Source organism: Cuculus canorus, chromosome 6 (assembly GCF_017976375.1).
Source record: "Cuculus canorus isolate bCucCan1 chromosome 6, bCucCan1.pri, whole genome shotgun sequence".
Taxonomy (NCBI): Eukaryota; Metazoa; Chordata; class Aves; order Cuculiformes; family Cuculidae; genus Cuculus; species Cuculus canorus.
In genome coordinates this window covers 17,288,101-17,308,547 of record NC_071406.1, presented here as the reverse complement: position 1 = coordinate 17,308,547, position 20,447 = coordinate 17,288,101, and the positions used below count along the sequence as shown (strand labels likewise).

The 20,447-nt window shown below is 46.7% G+C and overlaps 2 protein-coding genes across 4 annotated transcripts in view; one reads left to right on the top strand and one right to left on the bottom strand.

Moving 5' to 3' along the window:
- Nucleotides 1-107: 107 nt before the first annotated feature.
- On the bottom strand, nt 108-13,586 carry CNOT9 (CCR4-NOT transcription complex subunit 9). 2 transcript variants are annotated; one of them, XM_054070364.1, is made up of 8 exons: nt 13,449-13,586; nt 9,452-9,631; nt 8,273-8,388; nt 6,874-6,983; nt 5,983-6,092; nt 4,941-5,039; nt 2,358-2,448; nt 108-1,674 (listed from the first exon to the last, which is right to left on the bottom strand). In XM_054070364.1, the coding sequence occupies exons 1-8, from the start codon at nt 13,470-13,472 to the stop codon at nt 1,499-1,501; spliced, it is 906 nt and encodes a 301-aa protein (XP_053926339.1). In that variant the 5' UTR covers nt 13,473-13,586; the 3' UTR covers nt 108-1,498. The 2 variants fall into 2 exon arrangements, with proteins under 2 accessions (XP_053926339.1, XP_009555898.1); XM_009557603.2 differs by having other exon boundaries at nt 109-1,667; nt 2,357-2,448.
- A 329-nt stretch (nt 13,587-13,915) lies between these two features.
- USP37 (ubiquitin specific peptidase 37) overlaps nt 13,916-20,447 on the top strand; it is a 38,815-nt gene continuing 32,283 nt past the window's right edge. Inside the window, exons 1-4 of one of the 2 annotated variants that reach the window (XM_054070233.1) lie at nt 13,916-14,127; nt 14,717-14,873; nt 19,138-19,309; nt 19,838-19,938. In XM_054070233.1, the coding sequence (XP_053926208.1) occupies nt 14,769-14,873; nt 19,138-19,309; nt 19,838-19,938 (378 nt within the window). In that variant the 5' untranslated portion in view covers nt 13,916-14,127; nt 14,717-14,768. Of the gene's footprint in view, nt 14,128-14,716; nt 14,925-19,137; nt 19,310-19,837; nt 19,939-20,447 lie in introns of both variants that reach the window. The other variant, XM_054070232.1, reaches the window with a different exon arrangement.

Here is a 20,447-nt window from a genome sequence, read left to right as displayed (position 1 = left end):
CAAGAGACCAGACCGGGAGCAATCTGTGCTGACTGGGGTTTTATTATTATTAATCCGAACTTACAAAAAAAAAAAAAAAAATCCTAAACAGAAGGATTTTCACACCCTGTCAAGGTCAGGGTGGAGGGAAAAGGAGGAGGCAATGGTTATAAAACGAGACCCAGAGGCAAGGAAGAGGCCATGCCTTGCCCTTGTTACGCAAGGCTGAAAAGGGAGGAGGGAAATGATGGGATTTAAGACACTGTTGGCACAACACCATGGATGATCAGCAAAATGAGCTACTCGAGGAGGGGGGGCAGATCAAGTAGATGCCTAGGGTGCCTGGAGCCAAGCGCAGGCTCCATTGCAGCAGAACTTGAGAGCTCTTTGTGGCCGAGAGCCCGCTGCGGCCACAGCAACCCCTCAGCGCAGGGAAGGCAGGTAAACAGCTGCTGGTCCAGTTTAACTGCCATGGGGCTCAGGCAGACGCCAAGGCAGGTTTGAAAGCAGAAATGGATGCGGCTGGCTGGCAGAGATGAGCTGGAGGAGAGGGAAAGGGAGGGGGGTCAGGACTGACAGGCGCCTGGCAGGCAGCACCAAGCACAGAAGCTGGCATACCTGGAGCCCGCAGGATGTCACTCCCAGCTATCCCACAGCAGAGGATCATCGGTTGGTGACCTGCCCACCACAAGGCAGGTTCCCTAAGGCTGAACTCCATTTGGCAAGCCAGCCAGCGGCCTCTCCAGGCAACAGCCGGGCTAGACACTAGGCAGCACACATCAGCCACTGCTTAACTGCAGGAGTGCACTATTTACAGCACAAGACCACAGTCCTGCAGTCTCCACCTCCCTCAGAGGCCCAGGAAGCAAGCTTATGGCATGTGTTCATCACAAAGTAATCCACCTCTCCTCCTGGGGCAAACGTTGTTGTGGCCCAGCTCCAGCCACTGACTCCGCACCAAAGAAAAGGCAGAGGGAAGCACATTGCAGCAGCTGGGTGTAGAGGCAGAAGCAAGGATATGCTGGCAAGGAAGAAAGCTGTTCCCAGGCTACCTGCAGCTAAGTAGCAGTTTTAAGAATGGATAAAACTGGAATGGCTTTTATTCAGCTCATTCATCTAAACAGACATGTAAACAAGAAGTGACAAGGAACTGGAGGGACGTGGCGTGCACACTCTGTGTCACACACTGCTTGGGCAGAGGCTGAGCTAGCTGGAAGAGTGGACATCCACTACCCCTGTCTGGTGGTGGGGGGAGATGCCAGCCAAGGCCCCTGGAGAGAGGGGGATCTTTACAGGTTGTTTTTATTGATTTGTTTTTTAGCTGTAGTATCAGCATTTGCTGGTGCTGTGATCCCCAGAGGCATGCTGCACTGCCACAGAGCAGTCTTGGGCTGGGCAGGATGGTCCAACAGGTCGGCAGCCAGCTGGTGTGCCCAGTTTGTTGCGGAAGAGATCATCCGTTCCTCATTCTCTGTAAACCTGAGCTGTTTCTTCCCCAGTCCCCCACCTCGGCCAGTAGTCATTGCGGAGGAAGAGGGATGCCCCGTGGGTCAGTGACTTGACCCTCCTGCAGGTTCTTGACGAGCTGAGCCAGCCAGCGCTTCGTGGTGGTGTCATCCTTAAGGACCTGGGCAAAGGTGGTGTCCTTCAGCTGGTCAGGAAGGCACTGCCTGAGAGCTTCACGTGCCCTACATCAAGAGACAAGAAACGGGGCCCAACAAATAAACTCACAGGGATAAGAGGGGAGGCAAACCCCACTGGGGACACACCGCTCCTTTGCCTGGGGGGCTCCCTGGCAGGGCCCACCAAGGAAAGCACCAAGCAGCAGCATCACAGCACACTGTGCTCAGCCAGCCAGCATGGCTCCCACCCTTCATGTCAGACCCACTGAACCAAACCCTGTGCCCTGATGCCCATCAGTTAAGAGTAACATGATGCCAGAAGAGGTCAAGACAGCAAACACACACCCAGTGGCTTTGGGCAGAGCTGATGATCAGCAGGAAATCAGTCCATATTCCCGCAACGGAATTTCCTACTGGCTTCTAATACGGACAGCCCACAGGACGCAGAAGAGGGAGAGTACAGTGTACCTTTCACCTCAGTCCCTCCCTCGTACCTGGCTCAAGCTACATTTGACCTCAGGCAATTGCAACCTGCACAGCTGGAATCTTCACAAGCAACCAGCAGTCACAGTTTCTCCCACATACCGTAAAAGCCCCTGGGACTAGCAATAAAAAAAAACACCCACCCACCCAGACCACCTGAGCTAAGGCAGACATAAGGACAGACAAGGAGCCTTGACCCTCCTCAAGTGGGCATCGCAGAGAAGAGTTGCACTTCTAGAAGAAACCCCTGCCCAAACTCCTAAAATGTTTACCTGGGGTTATCGGAAAGGCGAAGGTAGCAGCGGACAACATGTTTCAGCAGCCGCGCTGATGGCTCCTTGGAGAGCTGCAGGACCATTTTACCCTGTTTGACAGAGGCCAGTACCACCAGTTAGTCTGTGTGAGAACAGCTTCAGAATCAGCAAGGACAGAGAAAGACCATTAAAACACACACTCTGGCTTCCCATGCATCCCAGACCATTACTTTTCATCTAGATCACCCTGCGTGGAGCCTAGCACTCGGCATCTGAGAAGAGCAGCTTGCCACAGCCTGGACAGGATTCTCCCAGCAGCTTGGGGAAAACTTGTCTTACCTCTGTCTGTTTTTTATCTCCCCAGGACTGCTTAGTGGCCTAACTCTCTGATAGATAAAACAGAATGTGGGGTTACCCCCTTGTGGAGGAAGGTGACTGTATCCCAAACACTTTGTTAAGCTCAGGTTGTCACCCTGTGAGGTGTGTTCCCAAGCTCTGCAACACTCCCTGCTCTCATCACAGAGCCATTTAGGTTGGAAAAGACCTTTCAGATCATTAAGTCCAACCATCTGTGCTGCTTTCATTTCAACACCCTTTTAAAACCTCAACAAGAGCCTGGGAAGGACTGGGCTCACCTACACCACATACAACAGGATCCACATCTGGTCTTACCATGCACACAAGAGCTGTATTTTCTTTTTCTGCTACATCCTTTATTAAGCTGTTACTGGGAAGCAAGGCCAGGGCAGCGCTCCCAAGCCCAGCATCTGTTTCTCACACTGTGCAGAACTTCGCATATGGCCGCACCTTTGAACGCACCCAGCCTAGAAAACTGTGTGGATGCCTTTCTATGCCTGCTTTGAGGGAGTGCTAAGACTCTGTTTCCTCATATTTAGAAGTCAATCAGATCTGCCCAAGCTGTTTCTTTTCCTGTAACCACATGGCTGCACAAACCATTTTCCTCATCAGCCAAATTCACCTGTGTTTGGATACTCAGGCAGTTAGCAATTAGAGGTCCCCCTCGTCTGCCCTTTTGAAAGCTTCCTGATCTCAGAAATTTCCCAGGACAGCAATATTTCTTCAAAATAAAGAACAAGTCGGAGAGCTCCTCAGACAGCTCCTGGATAAGCAACACTAATTTGCTCTTTTAAAAGCATCTAAGACCTGTGTAACATCTTACTCTCATCAGTAGACAAGGAAGTAAATCATCACCCTCATGAGGCACGACTACACCACTCTGGTTTTTGAAACCGAGAACAGAAACGTCTATGAACATTTTCATCTTTCTCCATAGCACTATGGAACATTAATCACGTCACTGCTTCACTCACTGGTGGGATTATACCACAGCTAGGACTTCTCCCATGCTAACATAGGTTTATACAGCCACATCCTTCCATGTTTGTGCCCTTCCCAGCCACAGATTCTTCCTTGGTGTTCTCCCTCCCCTATTCCAGAGTTCCCAACTGCCTCCTCACTTTGCCCCCAAGCCAGATGTACTTTCATCAAAGCTGATCCTTTTCTCAAATGCAAAAATCCTGTCACATTGGATATTGTGGACATAAGCTCACAACTGCTTGTATTTTGCTGCTCGTGGGTGAATATGGAAGAAAAATTTTGTTTGGGAAAACAGACAGACAAGTAAATATTCCCAATTAAAGCATCAACAGTTAGGCACAGAACCAGCACTACAAAGCACTTAATGCGGCATTTTCTTCTCCTGAGACCGCTCTTTAAGAAGCAAACAACCAAACACAAAAGCAGGACAGTTGCCATTCCAGGGCAGACATATCCCCTTTGGCAGGCTCAAAGATAATAAAGCTCAAGCTGGGGCTATTACTCCTGGAATTAACACATTATAAGTACTCAAACTTCTCCTTCATGGGGGATGGGAAATGGTAAAAAATTGCCCGTTACCCATGTGTTCCAACACAAGAATTAGTCTCATAAGCAGCAGGTAGCAGCAGCCATGTTCAAAAGATGAAAAAAGGGAGGTTGGCCTTCCAGGAAGCAAACAGGAAATTCATGAAACTCCTTGGTAAATAACACTGTGTATGCAAAAAACTTCCACAGGTTCATGGGGAGAGTAGGACAAACACTGGGCTTACTGCACAGAAAATCCACAACTGGCCCCAGAAATCCTAAGCAGAAAATAGCTGGAAGCTGTGAGACCGTTAGGAGGGCCAGTGTCACATATGCTTGCCCAGCTCTTACTCCTTCACTCAGCCTGTTGCTCTCTCAACCTGTTGTGGGAGACAGAAATGTGAAACGAATCCATGGCCTGAGCCGTGTGATCATTCTTACTGAAAATTGAATCAATTCACATCCAGCCAACAACCCTGAAAACGTTTTCCTCTCTGGAGATGTTTACTTGGTTTATCTTGGGGACTTAGTACAGTACGACTGACGCGTTCTTCACAAAAAAACTTGAGATGTGCAAAGGAAAGGGAAGCAGAGAGCTACAGTGTTGCAAGGAATAAGTCCCAAAATTACTTCCTACTCTCATGCTGTGTTCCAGCCAGAGAGCAGTCAAGAAGCTGGCTGCTAGTGTGATTTTTTGTTTGTTTTTTTTTTTTTAAAGAGAAGAAATAAATAATCTTACCAGTATCATGGCAACATGGGAAAACCGCTCGTAAGTCTGACAGATATATGCCAGCCCTGTGTCATCCAGGAGGATTTTCTGAAGAATAAATGTAGCAACCTAGAATAAGGAGAAAGCAGAAACGAAAAGAATATAAAAACAAATTAATCTCTCCTGAAAAGGAACAGGCTTTGTGCTGTGTTCTTTTCAAGGTAGTCTCAGAGCATAAAGGTCTTTTAGCAGGCATAAAATGCTTTAGGTAGTGAAAGTTTAAAGCAAAAAGAAAATGCAGGACACTGCACAATGCTTGTTATCTCTGGCTAAAGTAGAGAGATGGATACAAAGCACTGTGTACAAGATGACTGCATGCAGGTTGCACAAGACAGCAGTTACTGCCAGGCTGTTCAGGACAGCCTCAGACTACAGCCACACTCCTCAGTCACAAAACAAGCAGCAGAGGAAGGATCTGCCACCTCAGTGGCAAGCTGATTTTGGTTTTCAGCCTGAGCATTATTGATTTGTTGTGAAATGTGACTTTCTGGACAAACCTCGGCTAGATGTGTCAGCAGGCTTCACTTGGAGAAGCGCACACAGACTGAAACCTGTAGCCAGTCTGACCAGAGATTAGAGCTCATGGGGCAAAGGGGAGCCTGATCAGAGGGGACAGCAAACTGGCCCAGTGTGGTGCATGTTCCCATAACCACCACTAACAGCTGCTGCCCAACCTCTGCAGTGCACAGCCACAGCATTTGTTCTCTCAGGCCAAGAAAAGCTGATCCAGCTCAGCCCTGAAGGTAACTCGGCAGCACTGCAAAGGATGGCCGGGTGTTGAGGGCAGCAAAGCAAGATCTCTCCCAGCAAAACTGCCAAGTTCAGGAACTCCTTGCTTAGTTTACTGGGTTTGTTTTAGTTTTGGTTTCTTTCATTTTTGAGGAGGTAAAAACTCCACCCAGAGCTGCCCCAGGCATTTGCAACAGGACAGAAGCCAGCTCTGCAGGTTTCTGGTTGCCTGGCCAGTTGGAGATAAACAACAAAAGGTCTTAAGACAAAAAAGAGTAGGTACCGTTTTGGAGAGTTCACTGCCAGACTCCATAATGCGTAAGCACAGGGGGATAATTTCTGTTGTCAACAAGAAATTTATCACTTCTTGCTCATCAGTTTTCACCAAGGCCCCTTGAAGGAAAAACAAAAACCCCAAAATCAATAATTCACAAACTATTTGAAAAAAAAAAATCTCATCTTTCAAAGAGGGCCTGTGCTCTGTCCTCCCCTGGAACCATTAGATCTGAAGGACAGGCAGAGCAACTGTCATCCTAAATACGTTGCAGCACATGGCTGGAGAATAAATTGTTTTGGCAGCATAAAAGTTATCAAGCTGAGTTTGGGGGCTGTTTGTTCTTCAGAAACAGGATGCATTCTCAGCTCTCCCCTGGTAGTAACAGAAACACAGGAAGATCATGTCACCCACAGCAACTTCTGGGAAGAAGAAATGCATTTCAAGACCCTCTTACTTTATGCATGGAGGGAGAAATGTTTTGGGTAGGGAAAAAACAAAACAGGATAAGGGGAAGACAAGGCAAATGTACCCATGTCAAGCAACGTCAAAAAGCCACGAATGCCCAGTCTGAACCCACCCATCCGAGTCTCCAGCTGGCTAGGCTGAGGGTAAAAGCACAAAAATGCAGGTGCTTGCATTCACAGGAAAAGATTTTTGCAACATACCCAGACTGACTCCAGGATTCTCTTATTAGCAAAAAGCCCAGCTCCTAAATCCTAAGAGGAACCTGCTTCCACAACTGAAGAAGGAGCAGCTTCTCCTGTTAACAGCACAGGACTGACCAAACTCCAGTAAAACAGACCTGTAATTTTGGTCATGCACATCACTTTACTCACAGCATGAACTGCATTCAACATGACAGGAAACCAGTGCTCCAGCATTAATCTGGCTACTTACCAATCACTCCGAGGCTCGTGAGCCGCAGGTACTCAAATGGACGTGTCTTGCTAACTGTGTGCAAGAAGGGGTACAGGAAGAGAGGAATATGAGCTGCCAGAAAAGCTGACCTGTAGGAGAGGGAGAACACTCAACATCAGAGACAAGGAAAACAAAGCAAGTGCACAATACAGCGTTACCATGCACAGCCTCAGACTCCCCCTGGCAGACACCATTGCTGCTGCTCTTCAAAAGTGGGAAACAGTTTGTTCTCTGGAAGGGCATTAAGTTAATTTTGCACCAGGCTCAGCACAAAACCTAATACCTAAACCACTCATTACCTGCACCACTGCTTCCAGCTGACCAGGAACAGTGAATGTCCTGTTGTTTGTTCTACCTCTTCCTGCCACCCATACCTTTCTGTTTTGTACATTCACTGTCGCACACCATGTCACAGGTTCCCTTAGGCAGGTATAGTTAGCCACAACGCATGTGCAAAGCCAGACTGGCTGATCTCTAGGCATTACCACAGTTCAAATGGGCACAGTCACCTTCTCCCCCGAGATTCCTCACACTGCTTTCTGACAATGATGAAAAATACAGACTGCAGGGAGAAACCTGGAGATCACTTTGCTAGCAAGGGGAAGCTCTCTTCAATGATGACCCAATATTCTTTGTTTTTTACTTTTTAAGCTTTAAACATAAACGTGTCTGGTGTAAAACTGCCCTATTTCTTTAGATTTCATCTCATGGAGGGTTACTGTTTAACACTACTTTGCAGCAGCTGAAAACCAACTTCAGCTGCACAGTGCTTTCTTAGCAGAAACAGAAACACGAGGTTTTGGATGTTTGGTTAGTTTTCTTCACAGTTTTAGCTACTGATTTTGGCTGCACCAACATCATCTTTTCCCCTGCTAACATGTGTTGGACACAGATTTTGAAAATGTGAAGTCAGGTATTGGCTGAGGACTCCATGGATGGCTCTGCTATTGCTCCCTTCCCATACATGGTCTCTAGGAAGGACAGTTCTGCTCATCTACCCTTTGGACAGCTGGTCTAAATGTAAGCTGCTGGTCAAAATAACTGTAAGCTCATTAAAACATGGATCCTGCATACAGCACTCAGCACAAAGGCACCCCTATATCTGGCTGAGCTCCCAGGAGCTGCCACAAATGAGTGTTTTGGGAATTTGCAGGATCTCAGGATGATCCAGGAAATGCAATGCATTTAGGACCACCATAAAGCTGTCATCTTGTTAATCCCTGCAAACAAGTGAAAGCAGCAGGCAGCTGCCTATCTTCCAGCTCTGTCCTCTGTCCCCATTTTCTTGGTAAAAAGGAATAAAGAAGCTTCTGGAGGCAGACAGGCTGAGATGTCACCATCAATACCACAGAAAATTCATGCACCTGGAAACACTCACCTCGTTTCAGGATGTGATGCAACACACTGTAGCAGAGCTAAAGCATTGCAGACTCTGTTGGACTGATGGGCTGTCAAAGTTGGAGGGTTGATTGATGGATAAATATTTACAATTTCCTAAAAATTAACAAATTAGAACTTAAAGGAGAGAAATGCACTAAGCAGCACAAAAGCACTTGTCCAGCAAGGAACTGTGGGGACAGAAAACGGCAATCTGCTTTCACCAAGCACCACTTTGAAGTGGCAGCCACCATCCTACCCAGGCAAGGGCAGAGCTGGGTCACATTCAATTTGACAAGGAGTCACGGGGATGCAGTTGAACTTTAATTTCAGTTAAAAAAAGAGTTCATTTGATTTCCTGGCTCTTCGCTAGAGTAGGGACTGCTTTGTTTTGAACCTCCAGAGCAAAAAGAAGCATCGTTCCTCTGCCTAGAGGCAGAGCATACCCACTCTATTCTACATAGTTCCTAGTACTCTTCTAACTTGATGCAGAGAAAGCAACTGAGGGTCAGAAATCCAATTCAGAAATCTGCCTGCTTTCAAATAGAGCTCCATTCTAATCCACCTTACTTGTTTCAGGGCCTCTCAGAAGACAGCCTGGTCAATTCTGCACTAGAAGAAAGAAACAGATTCTGCACTGCGAGATAGCCAGTCATCAGCTGGAGGTTAGTTTGCCCAGAGACAAGCTGAGCTGCTTGGTTTCACATGAAGTGCAGGTATGTTCCTTCACAAAGGTCTCTGGAGTAGTAAGCAGCATTCCTTTGCTGCCCTTCCCACAGGGTCCCTGCAAGGGCAACCTTCTGACCAGGAAGCGCTCAAGCTCATGCAAAACAAATCACACCAGAGATCTTAGGAGTAAGACCATTGCGGTTCTCCTGTATGAAAACAATCAGAATGTGATCTACAGGGAGGTGATACACCCAGGAACTTGCCTGCTCCTCTACCCACTATGTAACCTGTTTAATTGGAAATTTTACAGTCTTTGCATACGTCGCCTTCCTAGTGACGATTAATGGCAAATGGGCTTCTCTCACCACACAATCCAACACATATCATACACACAGCAACAGCAGTAAGGGATCCTCCAGTGCCTTTCCAGATCCGTCCCATGGACACACTAGCTCTGCAGCATGCTGATGCTGCACCACAGAATAAAGACGCCTCCACCAGTCCTACCCACCTGAAGGAGGGCTGCGATTGTGCCAAATGAATGCCACAGCATCGGCGCAAGGTCAGGCACAGACTCACGCTTCTTGCTCAGCTCCAGCAACGCATTCTCCCGCGTCTCAGGGCTGGACAGCTCATTGATCCACTGGTAGATCTTCTCTCGGTCAACCTGCGCCAGTGCCGTTGGCACGGGCTGGGAAGAAGACAAGAAAACTTCAGTCCAAACATTTTATCCAAGTTTCACCCAAACCACTCCTATGGATGTGCAAAAAAGTGCTCAAGAAACTTCTGGCTGAGGGAGGAACTGAAGCTGCATTAAGATGCTTTGGACATGGATTCCTTCATTAGGTTAGGCCATATTCTGTCAAATTTCACAAACATCTCACTTTCTCGCCTGACTCATTAGGACAGTGCTCCTTAATCTGCTTGTCAAGGAATACCTTGTAACTTCATTCAGCAATACGAGTGCATCGTGCTACTGCCCGCCTGTGCCAGCAGAGCTCCTGGGGAGGTTGCACCTACTCTGCCAGCCATCACTCGCTCCACCCACATTTGTAGGCATTCCTTTCATGCTTCAACTGCAAGCTTACATGTATTCAAAGGAATGTAGATGTTACCTTTTTCTCTCAAAAAAAGTCCATGACAACAGAGACTCCCAATGGTATTCACCCAATACAGGTGAGAAAAATATTCATAAAAATACTAGAAAAATTCTCACTACTACACTATCAGCGTGACACTGTCCACAGCCAGAAACACCTGCTGCTAGAGGAATCTCACATTCATCCCATGTATCCTGTCTACACGCAGGGAGCTAAAGGGGAATTTTTCAAGACTGATTTTGTGCAAAAATTCCTGTTCAAAATAAACCCAGAAAAGAGTAGATTTGTATTCACAGTTGAAGCACATTTTCTACTATTCAGGAGAAAAGCAAGTTTTCTCTTCTGCCTTCCACGGAATAGCAGGAAAAGAACAGCATCAAGGCCAACAAGTTTTCAAGCCAAAAAAAAAAAAAAATTAAAAAAGAAAAAAAAGAGGGCTGGGAAGGAAAAGGAAGGAAGAGAAAAGGGGGCTGTGGAATTTCGGCATAGATTGTGTGGACAGGGTAAGGCACAAATGTTTCGATGGAAGTTTGTCTCATGCCTCTGCTGGCACAGCAAGCGCTCCAAGAGCAAACAAATGTTCAGCAGGCTTCCTAAAGAGAAAGTTCGGTGATTTAGATCCAAAATTCTTAGGGAGACAAATATCAGCATTGAAGCCCCCTGTGTTAACACTTCCAAAAGTTGGTTCAGAATCCATTCAAACACTCAGCCATAGCATTTACTACTCAAGTAAGGCACAGTCTTGCTAGTATGCTGCCTCTGCTCCTGAGGCAGCCTGCATGCAACCCGCTCAGCACCCCCACATACACAGCAGTCACGGCTGGGAGCACAGAACAAGCTGCATCTCTTTTCTTAAACCCAGACGCTCTTCACATGCTCATCACAACAGATGTGAGCATTGCCTGTACCACACCGACAGCAGCGCTACTACTAATCAGCTCATCATCAAGACACTGAGGAGAATATAAAGTAGTTCAGGAATTGAGAGCAGCTAGAATCAAACCTGAAAACATACGCCAGAGGCAGGCTCCCAGAACCACAGGAGGCATGAAGGGAGACTTCTTAACCTTTTGCAGACACCTCCAGGGCTTTCTGTCTCTATTTCTGCAAAGGTTTCCCTCCTCTGTTCATCCACATATTATACCCATAATCACTTCCAAAGAGACTCTTTCCCAGCTATGGGATTTTTCTCTACCCCTAATCACTTCCATTCTATTATTTAACTTAAATGTCAACGTGCTGTTAACAGTTCCCATACTCTAGGGCTCAAATACCTTTCTAGTTGTTCCTCTTTCCTCCTCTGTTCCTCTTTCTTCTCCCATTTACTCTTCTTTATTTTCCCAGTACCTCACACTAAATTAGTAATCCCGACAAATTTATCGTGCTTTTACAGCTAGGAGTGCAATTCCAATGGCAACTCCTACATTGCAGCTCAGAAAGAGAAGGAGAACGAACACAGGTCATTGTTTTTATTTCGGATGGTAAAGTGACAAGCAGTGTAGCAATAATGTTGTTACAATTGTGTTATCTAAAGCCTCCATCTATTTTTCTAGTCACACTGGAAGTTTCAGTTCCTGTAAGCTTAAATACATCAACCCTTTAAAAGCATAATCATGTGATTGTGATCCCTAGAGAACACTAAGTAGATTTTCCACACAATTAAGTTTATGATGTCCAATATCTGTCTTAGCCAGGACCAACCACTTTTCACAGGCTCTACAGTTGCTCTTCTCATTTTGGTTTAAATTGGTAACTTTTCCTAATTTCCTCATTTATTGTTGCTCCCTCGTCTCCCTCTAAAATTTTGGGGAACCCCAAGGGGAATTTTGGGAACACATAAATTCTGCAAGCTCTGAGACAGAACGCTGCCAGACAGGCTCTCTTCTGCACACAGGGAATGCAAAAGTTACCAATAATACCTCAAGAGCATGAATTAGCCACCTCTGCACCATAAAAAATCTGGTAACACCTTCCTCAAGGGAAACAACAAAACCTCAAACATCCATGTATCCCTGACAATCACATAACAAACTGGATTTAGGCAACTGGCTTTCTCTTCCTAACAAAGCAGTTGCTGTTAGGCACACTGGTAAAAGTACTGGTCAACCAAAGCAGAACATTGACTTATTGGATACGTGTGCTTTTTAAACTACTTTGACAGCTCATCAGCTGACAAATGCCAAAACTAACTTTAAACTTCAATAGCAGTAAATTAGCTGGTTTGAGTTGGGCTTTCAATGCCTTCCTGCTGATTACGGCTACTGGTTTAGCTTGTTCTTGAGCCTCTGGCACATTATGCTGTCTTTAGGTCTGAAACAAGTGTCAGCTCTGCCACCAGCAGCACTGCCTAAAGACCACAGCGTTATCACAACGGTGTTCACAACACCCAAAGGCATTTCTGACCCTGCTAAGGGGCAATGATATTTACCGCAGCTCCCAAGCACATCTCCAGAGCCAACCACTCTTCCCTGTAACCTTTGGTCAAAGCATTTTATCCAATTGTGGTAGGAAACATTTCAATACAAAACTACAGAACTATGTATATATTAAGCATACACTAAAGTGAGTCCCAAAATAAAGTCAATTTCTATTCTGGATACAGATTGTTTTGTTAAAACCGTGTTTAAAGAAAATCCTCTTACACAAAGTCCTGTGACTGGAACACAGACAGAGGATTAATGTGACATACAACAGTTCCTCATGTATTTTGACAAGCTCTTAGGAATTACATTGGTATAAAAATTCAAATGTTGATTAGGAGAATTCACTATGAACTTGCACATGCTTCTATGCTCTGGAAAGCGTCATTTTAAACCAGAAGTACTTGTCAGCATTCCATGAACCAATTTCAAGTCCCAAGCACTTAAAGCAAGAAGCCTCAAAGAGTTCCCCCAACTCCTGCCTGTAAGCACTTTGCTCACTCCTGTTGGCTGGTTACTCCAAGGAGATCCTGGAGCAGAGATCACCTGCAAACAGCTCCAACAGCTGACCTCGCCACCACTGCCCAGACCCAGCACATCACCCTTTCGGCCACCTCCAGGAGGTCTCATGCCACGAACGCGCACGCAGCCCCGCTCAAACAGGGGACAGGACGCGATAACCACATCGCTCCACACATTGCCCCAGCGCGGTTCCTATATATGAGAGCAGGGACCTCCCCTCGCGGCTGCCAGGGCCCACAGCCCTGTTGCTACCACAGCCCCCCTCCGGCTCCCTCTGACTCCCCTTCCATTCCCCCTGCTCTTTCCTCTTCCTTCCCCTCACTCCTTTCCCCCACGTCGTTTGCCCCGCTCCTTCTTCCCCTCTCCGTTCCCGTTCCCCCTATGCCTTGTCCCCCTCCCCCCAGGCTCCCTCTGCTCCCGCACCCCGCAGCTGTACAGCGGAGACCCCGCTCGCTGCCCGTCTCACCGCAGCCGTGGCCAGGCTGTGCATAGTGGAAGCGCTGCCTCCAGGCCCGCCTCAGGCCGCCGCCGCCATAGACCCGGCCCCTCACCACCCCCCGCGCGCCGCCAGGGATGCCGGGAAGAGGCGGGGCCACGGGCCGAGCACTGCGCGCATGCGCAATCCCAAGATGGGTGGGGTCTAATGTGTTGCCTCGCTGCTTAGGCGCATGCGCAGAACGGGGGTGCAGCCACGGGAGCACGCTGTCTCTTTTGCGCATGCGTAGATCTGGGGCGTGGACTGGCGCTGGAGCCTCCTTTGCGCATGCACAGAACCGGCAGGGAGCTGCGCGGCTCCGCTTCTCTGCGTGCGCACGATCGGGCGGGCCCTCTTTTGCGCATGTGCGAGATGGGCGGGGGGGTCGCTGCTCGGGTGCGCTTCTACGCATGCGTGCGAGCGAGGCGGGAGGGACCGGACGCCATCCTGGGCGCGCTTCCGCGCATGTGTGGAGGTCGGGCGGGCGGCAGCGGGGCTCGCCGGGAAGGGCGCCCGCCTGCGCTGACGTAAACTGGCGCGCTCGTGTGCGTGCGTGCGTGCGTCGCGCGGCGTCCGGCGCTGCTGGCCGGTTCCCGCCATTCGCCGCCACCCCTTCCTTCCCTCCCTTCTCCCCCTGCGCCTTCTCCCGCCCAGCGGCTCCGGGACGCAGGTACTGGGGCTCAGCCCCCCCTACCCCCCCGCCTTCATCCCCCGCGGCGCCTCCCCTCGCTCCGTACGGGCCGGAGTGTCCGTGGAGCGGCGGGAGGTGCTGCCCGCGCCCTGCGCCTCCCTGGTGGGGGCGCGCAGTGGGGCCGCTCCATTCATTCTCTCTGGCTTGGGGTACAACGGGGCCGGGGGGGGGGGGGGCGGAGTCCCGGCCGGGCCCCTCTCACCGCCCTGTGTCCCCTCAGGAACGAGCGTGTTTGGCTTCCCCGAAGCCCCGGCTGCCGTCCCTCACCGACCGCCCTCAGGCGCTTCTTCTTCTTTCTTTAAATCCGTTGAAGTGGCTTTAAGGGTTTGGAAAACTTGTGTGTCCAGCTTGGGTCCTCTCGGCCGTGAGGAATCGGCGCTGCTGCCCGAACCGGGAGGGGTTTATTCGTCTTCCTCCGCTCCCTTCGCTTGTGTTCAACTTGCCTTCACTGGGGAAAACCACCAGCAAAACGGCTCTGCCGAGCATCTACAGAAACTTTAAGACATGCTTGCATCTTCCTTTGAAGATTATCCGGCCTGCCTACTTATAAATTTTTCCTTTTCAACAGGTTTTTAAGGTGGATTTTGCTTCCTCTCCGTATCTCTTTTCTTTGAGAAAGCATGGCTCCATTAAAGGTGCACGGACCTGTCCGGATGCGCAGCATGCAGACGGGGATTACAAAATGGAAAGAAGGGAGCTTTGAAATTGTGGAGAAGGACAACAAAGTGAGTCTAGTGGTTCACTACAATGTTGGAGGAATTCCAAAGACATTTCAGGTACTCCAAATGTTAAGGCTTTTGTTTGGGCAGTGCATGGATTGCGCTCTTTTGTGAACAGCTGTCCTCTTCAAGGCTGTTAAGTGTCAGACAGACTTCCCTCTGTCACTGTTTCTTGTTCTTCCTTTCCTGAACACTAATCCCTTTGTGTAACTTTACTGTAAATTATTCCCGTGTATTGTTAAAGGATCCGCCAAGGTCAGCATCGAGATAGCACTGAATGGGAATTACTAAGAAGACAGAGAAAAGTTACTGAAGTACAGAGCGTTGTGGCTGACATGTTTGGATCTTTAGGAACATGCAGCCTTGCTGTTACTGGTGCTATTGCAGAATCCAGAGGTGAAGATCCTGAAGGCTTTGTGCTAGCAGTTTTCCCACCTGAAGAGTAGCTGTGTAAACACACTTTTGTAGCCTTTTGCTTTTTTATAAAAGACTGCAATGTTGCAGTTCTAGCTTTTAAATATGCTAAGCAATGTGTTTTCCTCACTGAAGGCTGATGCAGATCACTGTTAAAAGATTCTCTTGACATTTTTTTTTTTTGTTGTTGTTCTATAGTCATTTTCGGTTCATTCTCCCTGGTTTTTGTACAAAATGCCCCAAACTGAAAGAAGGCAAAGGAATGTTTTTCTGTAAGAGATTTTTGTCTGGTTTTAAAATATGTAGAGGACAAAAGAGCAGTCGAATTAAAAAAAAATCTATCTAATTTAGCAACTGTGTAACAGCCTAAAGTGATCTGAGTGTTGGCTTCTGCATTTTGTGCCAGAGCTGTGTTTCAGCTGTGGTGTTCACCAGACCTTTCTCTGAGCCATTTAATCCTGTGGACAGACTTAGTGAAAGAAGTTCACTTTATTTTTGAGTGGTCAGGTTTTGCTGCCCAGGTGAGCTGAAAAGTCTCAACAAAAAACCTGGCAGCCCATGTTGTCTTGGGATTGAGGTATGAGGGAACCATTGGCTGTGGGTAGTTCCTATCTCTGTTAATGTAGGCTTGAAAAGAATCATCTCCTTTCTCATGTGTGCTGCCGTGACTGCATGTTTAATTTAATCCAGCACTGGACCATGCTGCTTCTGACAAGAGTGGTTTGTCCTTCCTTTCATGCCTTCTCTGGGTGCTTTTTTCTCACAAGCTCCTTTCTGCCCGGTCGAGTGCTAGCGTGGTGCGGCAGTGACTCAAAAGGTGGTTCCGGGGAGGATGAGCCTACAGAACAACTAACCATGGCCTGAAGGGGCAGGTTTTTAACCCAGCCTCTCACATCTGCTGCTTCTGTCACCTGTCAGATATCTACGTGAGCTCACTGGAGGGTTTTCACGTGAATTAACTTAGGGAAGGGACCAAACGCAAGGCCTGGTGGAGGGGCTGGTATGGGACAATGCAGCTTGGAATACGCCAAGGGAGAAGTGGGGATTGAGCTACTGCATCTTTAGACCAATTCTTGTTTGGATGGTGACTATTTTTCAGCAGGATCTGCTTTGTGGTCCTGTTCATCTTGAAGCAACACAGACAGTGGCACAAGAGTGTGGATGGGAGTGAGCAGGGAGGTAGAGCAGCCTGCCCTTGGCTTGTGCTGGAGTGCAGTTTGTGTGAGCCAGCGTCAGTCTGTCGCAGTGCTCTTGCACGCTGCTGCAGGTGTGACAAGTTATGGAATGGTTTAGACTGGAAGGGACCTTAAAGACCATCCAGTTCCAACCTCCTGCCATGGGCAGGGACACCGTCCACTGGATCAGGTGGCTCAAAGCCTTATCCAACCTGGCCTCGAACACCTCCACGGATGGGGCATCCATGACTTCTCTGGGTAACCTGTGCAAGTGCCTCTCTACCCTCAGCTTAAAAAAGTTTTTCCTAGTATCTAATCTAAATCTTCCCACTTTCAGCTTAAAACGATTATCCATCATCCTGTCCCTGCACTCCCTAGTAGAGACCCCCTCCTCAACTTTCCTGTAGCCCCTCTTTCAATACTGGAAGGCTGCTATAAGGTCTTCCCAGAGACCACATAGAAGTAGCACTTTCTGTTGTTTGGGGTTCTTTTTACAAGTTGCTCTGGGAAACCTGTAGGCAATTTTCCCATCTTTTTTCCTTCTCTGTAATAGAGTGGATGGATCCAGGGTTATATTTCATTCTACAGTGACGGGACACTGTGTCATCACATTTTTTTGTCAGATGATAATGTTTTACTGATGTTTTGAAGCTTTAACTAAGTTGTCCTAGGTGCTAGATATGTACTGAGAGAAATATTTCATTTGCCTCCACTTCCCAAGACTTTGTACCACTGACTGGGCCATAACATGTGCATGGAGAGTATGGATGGAGTCCCTTCATGACAGCATTTTGGGTTGGAATAGGTTGTTTTGCACTGAGATGGTGAAGTAACTGTAATCCCTTCACACTGGGCTCAGTGTTTTGAGAGAGGTTGTAACATTTGGAGCCCCCCTTTCAGTTCTTAGATCTTTGAAGACATTTTTAACTTGTATTAAAAAAATATAATACCCTAATCCCCCCAAAAAAAACAAAAAGCAAAGATTAAGTGCAAAGTATTTCAGAAGTATAATTTTCCCAGAAAAATAAACTCTTAGTTTCTGATTAAGGTGGTTTTTCAGCCTCTCTTATAAACGGCTGTTGTGTCTGGATTGGCTTTCCAAAAAGCTGTGGAAAAAAGGCATCTTGCTGACTTCACGGACATGGAGTGCCTTTACTAGCTCAGTCTTTTTTTACTCTTGAACAAATCTCAATCAAAATCTGGAATAATTTTTGTTTTTAAACTTGTGTATGATTTGAAGGAGGCAAGGCAGGTTCTAGAGCAGTTGTGCCCCGGAACTTTGACATTAGAGCATAGTTAGTGTTTGTGTCTATTATTTCAACATTGTTATTTAGATCAGTAGTATGGCAGTGGGCAAGTCAGGCTGAATTGGGAGAAGGCTTCAATCCGATGGGCAGTGTTTTACTCCCTCTTGGGTAGCGTCTGATGCCCGTGGTTGTGTTTTCCAGTCCTGTGTGAAGCACCAAGTGTCACAGTCCACTGGCATGGAGGTTGTTGCGTAGCTGGTGCCTGATCTCAGGCAAGGCTAAAGGAACAGCAGCAAAATGAAGCATTGAGCAAAAAAAGGACAGGGGAATTGAAAGTGAGGGTATGCTTAGACATCATGGAATCGTAGAATGCTTTGGGTTGAAAGGAACCTTTAGAGATCATGTAGTCCAACAAGGAGCAGGGATATCTTTAACTCAGTTAGATTGTTCAGAGCCCTACCCATTCTTACTTTGAATGTTTCCAGGGATGAGGTCTCCAATACCTCCCTGGGCAACCTGTTCCAGTGTTTCACCAACCTCAATGTAAAAAATTTCTTCCTTATATCCAGACAAAATTTACTTTTCCTTAGTTTAAAACCAGTCCTCCTTGTCCTGTCACAATAGGCCTTGCTAAAAAGTCTGACCCCATCTTTCCTATAGGCCCCATATAGGTATTCCTACAGGTATCTATCCTCAAACTTCCATGCAGCCTCTAGCTGTGAGATATTCTTTTGCTTCCTCTGAGGTTGACCCTCAACCTGTGTGGATGGTAGAGCCTTAACTGAACAGCTGCTTCTTACAGGTGACTTGGCAAGAAGTAACAATTAAATAATGGTGTAATGAAGGACCAGCAGCTTTATTGGGGCGCACAGATTCTTCTTAAAATTATTTTTCTGCTTGTCTTGAAAGCTTTGACACCACTAAATTGTTATTGTTGCCTATAGACCAAGCACATTTCTTATTGACTTATTCCCAAACCAAATTTTTAAGCTATGCCCAATCTGTCTTCCCTGAGAGTGAATTATAAAGTGAGTAAAAGTTTGTACTTAACATTTAAAACTTTCCCCATCTTAAAGTATATTTCGAACTTGATGTGGCAGTTTCAGGCAGCTAGAAGGGACCCTTTGAAGCTCTTATTCCTTCACAGTCAAAAATGTCTCACACAGTAATAAAGCAAGTTTCGGAACGCTTACCTAGTTATATAGGGAGTCTTGAGCTATAGCGGTGTTGTCCAATCAGTTCTCTCAGCTTCCAAGATCACTAATTTCATTAATTCTGTGAGGCTTAGTGTTTGCTTGAAGTGGAGCAGGGGGAAGTATTGTTGGTGCAAGTGCTTCTTTCCCTTCTTTACTGTTTGAAGTAATTGTTTTAATTTGTAAATGTTTTGGCCTTTTAAAAATGGGTTTATGTTTATCGTCACTTTCTTGTTTTCAGCTAAGCCATAACATTAAAACTGTGACCTTAAGACCAAATGGTAGAAAACTGTGCTGCCTGATGCTAACACTAAAGGATACCAGCTTCCTGACAATTGATAAGGTACCATTTAAAGATGCAAATGAAATGCGGATGTATTTGGATGCAGTCCATCAAGACAGGATTCATACTGGTAAGTGCAATTTTATATCACATTAATAACAGTTTGGAGAGGGATCAGTGCTGTGTTTTCTTTTTTTGTCGTCTTTCGTCATTTAGTCTTCCTTGTATGACTTTTTTTGCATTTGTATAAATACTTCCTTCTGGCCGTGAACCCCAATGTCTGTTATAGATCTTTTGATAGTGTACCTCTGTCATTTTGGACAGTAAGCAGAGGTTAAAAGTGCAAGAGTTGTTTATGTCGGTATTTAAAAGCCTCTTGTCTGGTTAGCGCACCTGCATAGTCTCTTTCCTTTTTGTTTTTCCTCTTTATTTTATTTTGCTCTTTATAAGGGTAGGAACTTTGCTGCTGTCTGAGTAAATGACCAGTATAAGGGGCGTCAGTAAACATGTGCTGTGTCTGTACACTCAGAATATTGTACTCTCTGTTGGCAAGAAATCTTGTGCATCCCTTCCAAAATCAACTCCAGCTAAAGGTCTTAGAAATGAGAATGCCAGTTAAATGACAATCAAATCAAATGTTGTGTACTTTTTCTGTCAGCTGGGAGACCCTCTCAAGGATCTGGCAGCTTTGGAGGCGTGCTGGGCAGCAGGACCACACAGAAGGAAGCTAATAGGCAATTCTCTTATATGGAGAATCAGGTTTGTTTAAATGTTCCAATTTTTCCTCTCTCCTAAGTTTATTACTTTCATTTCCTCCTCTCATTCTCTTATTGCATGTTGTAATAGCACTGTAAATACTTCTTTTGCATCCAAAGCCTTTGTAATCTGGAGGGCTTGGAATAGATGTGAACAGGGTGGTTGGCAACAGTGTGTCTTGCTTGTGAGGAGGCATTTGTTTTGTTTGAATAAGAAAGGTCACTGCCTGACTGTGGAAGACAGAAGATGTTCTTCATGCTGAGCTATCAGTCAGACAGAGAAGAAGCAGAAACAAAGGAAAATTACGTGGTTAAGACTTGCTTCTCACGTAGTTCTGAATATCTCTGTTTATACTGAATACCTTATGTAGCAGCTGAACCTGTTACAGTCAGCGTAGATCTTAGTGAGTTTAGCAGACTTCAGCCGAATGTATCTATTGAAAAGCTGCTGACCCAGTTTTGTATCAAAATAAAGTTACTAAATTTGTGGCATTCTGCTCAGATTTTTTGTAT

Excerpts from the sequence above, each read along its gene's own strand:
- CNOT9 (XM_054070364.1), bottom strand. The coding sequence starts at position 13,472 with ATGCACAGCCTGGCCACGGCTGCG. Across the intron at positions 5,040-5,982 it reads GCAGTGAACTCTCCAAAACG|GTTGCTACATTTATTCTTCA; the intron begins GTACCTACTCTT and ends TCCTTATTCTAG. Across the intron at positions 2,449-4,940 it reads CCCATGTTGCCATGATACTG|GGTAAAATGGTCCTGCAGCT; the intron begins GTAAGATTATTT and ends TCTGTCAAACAG.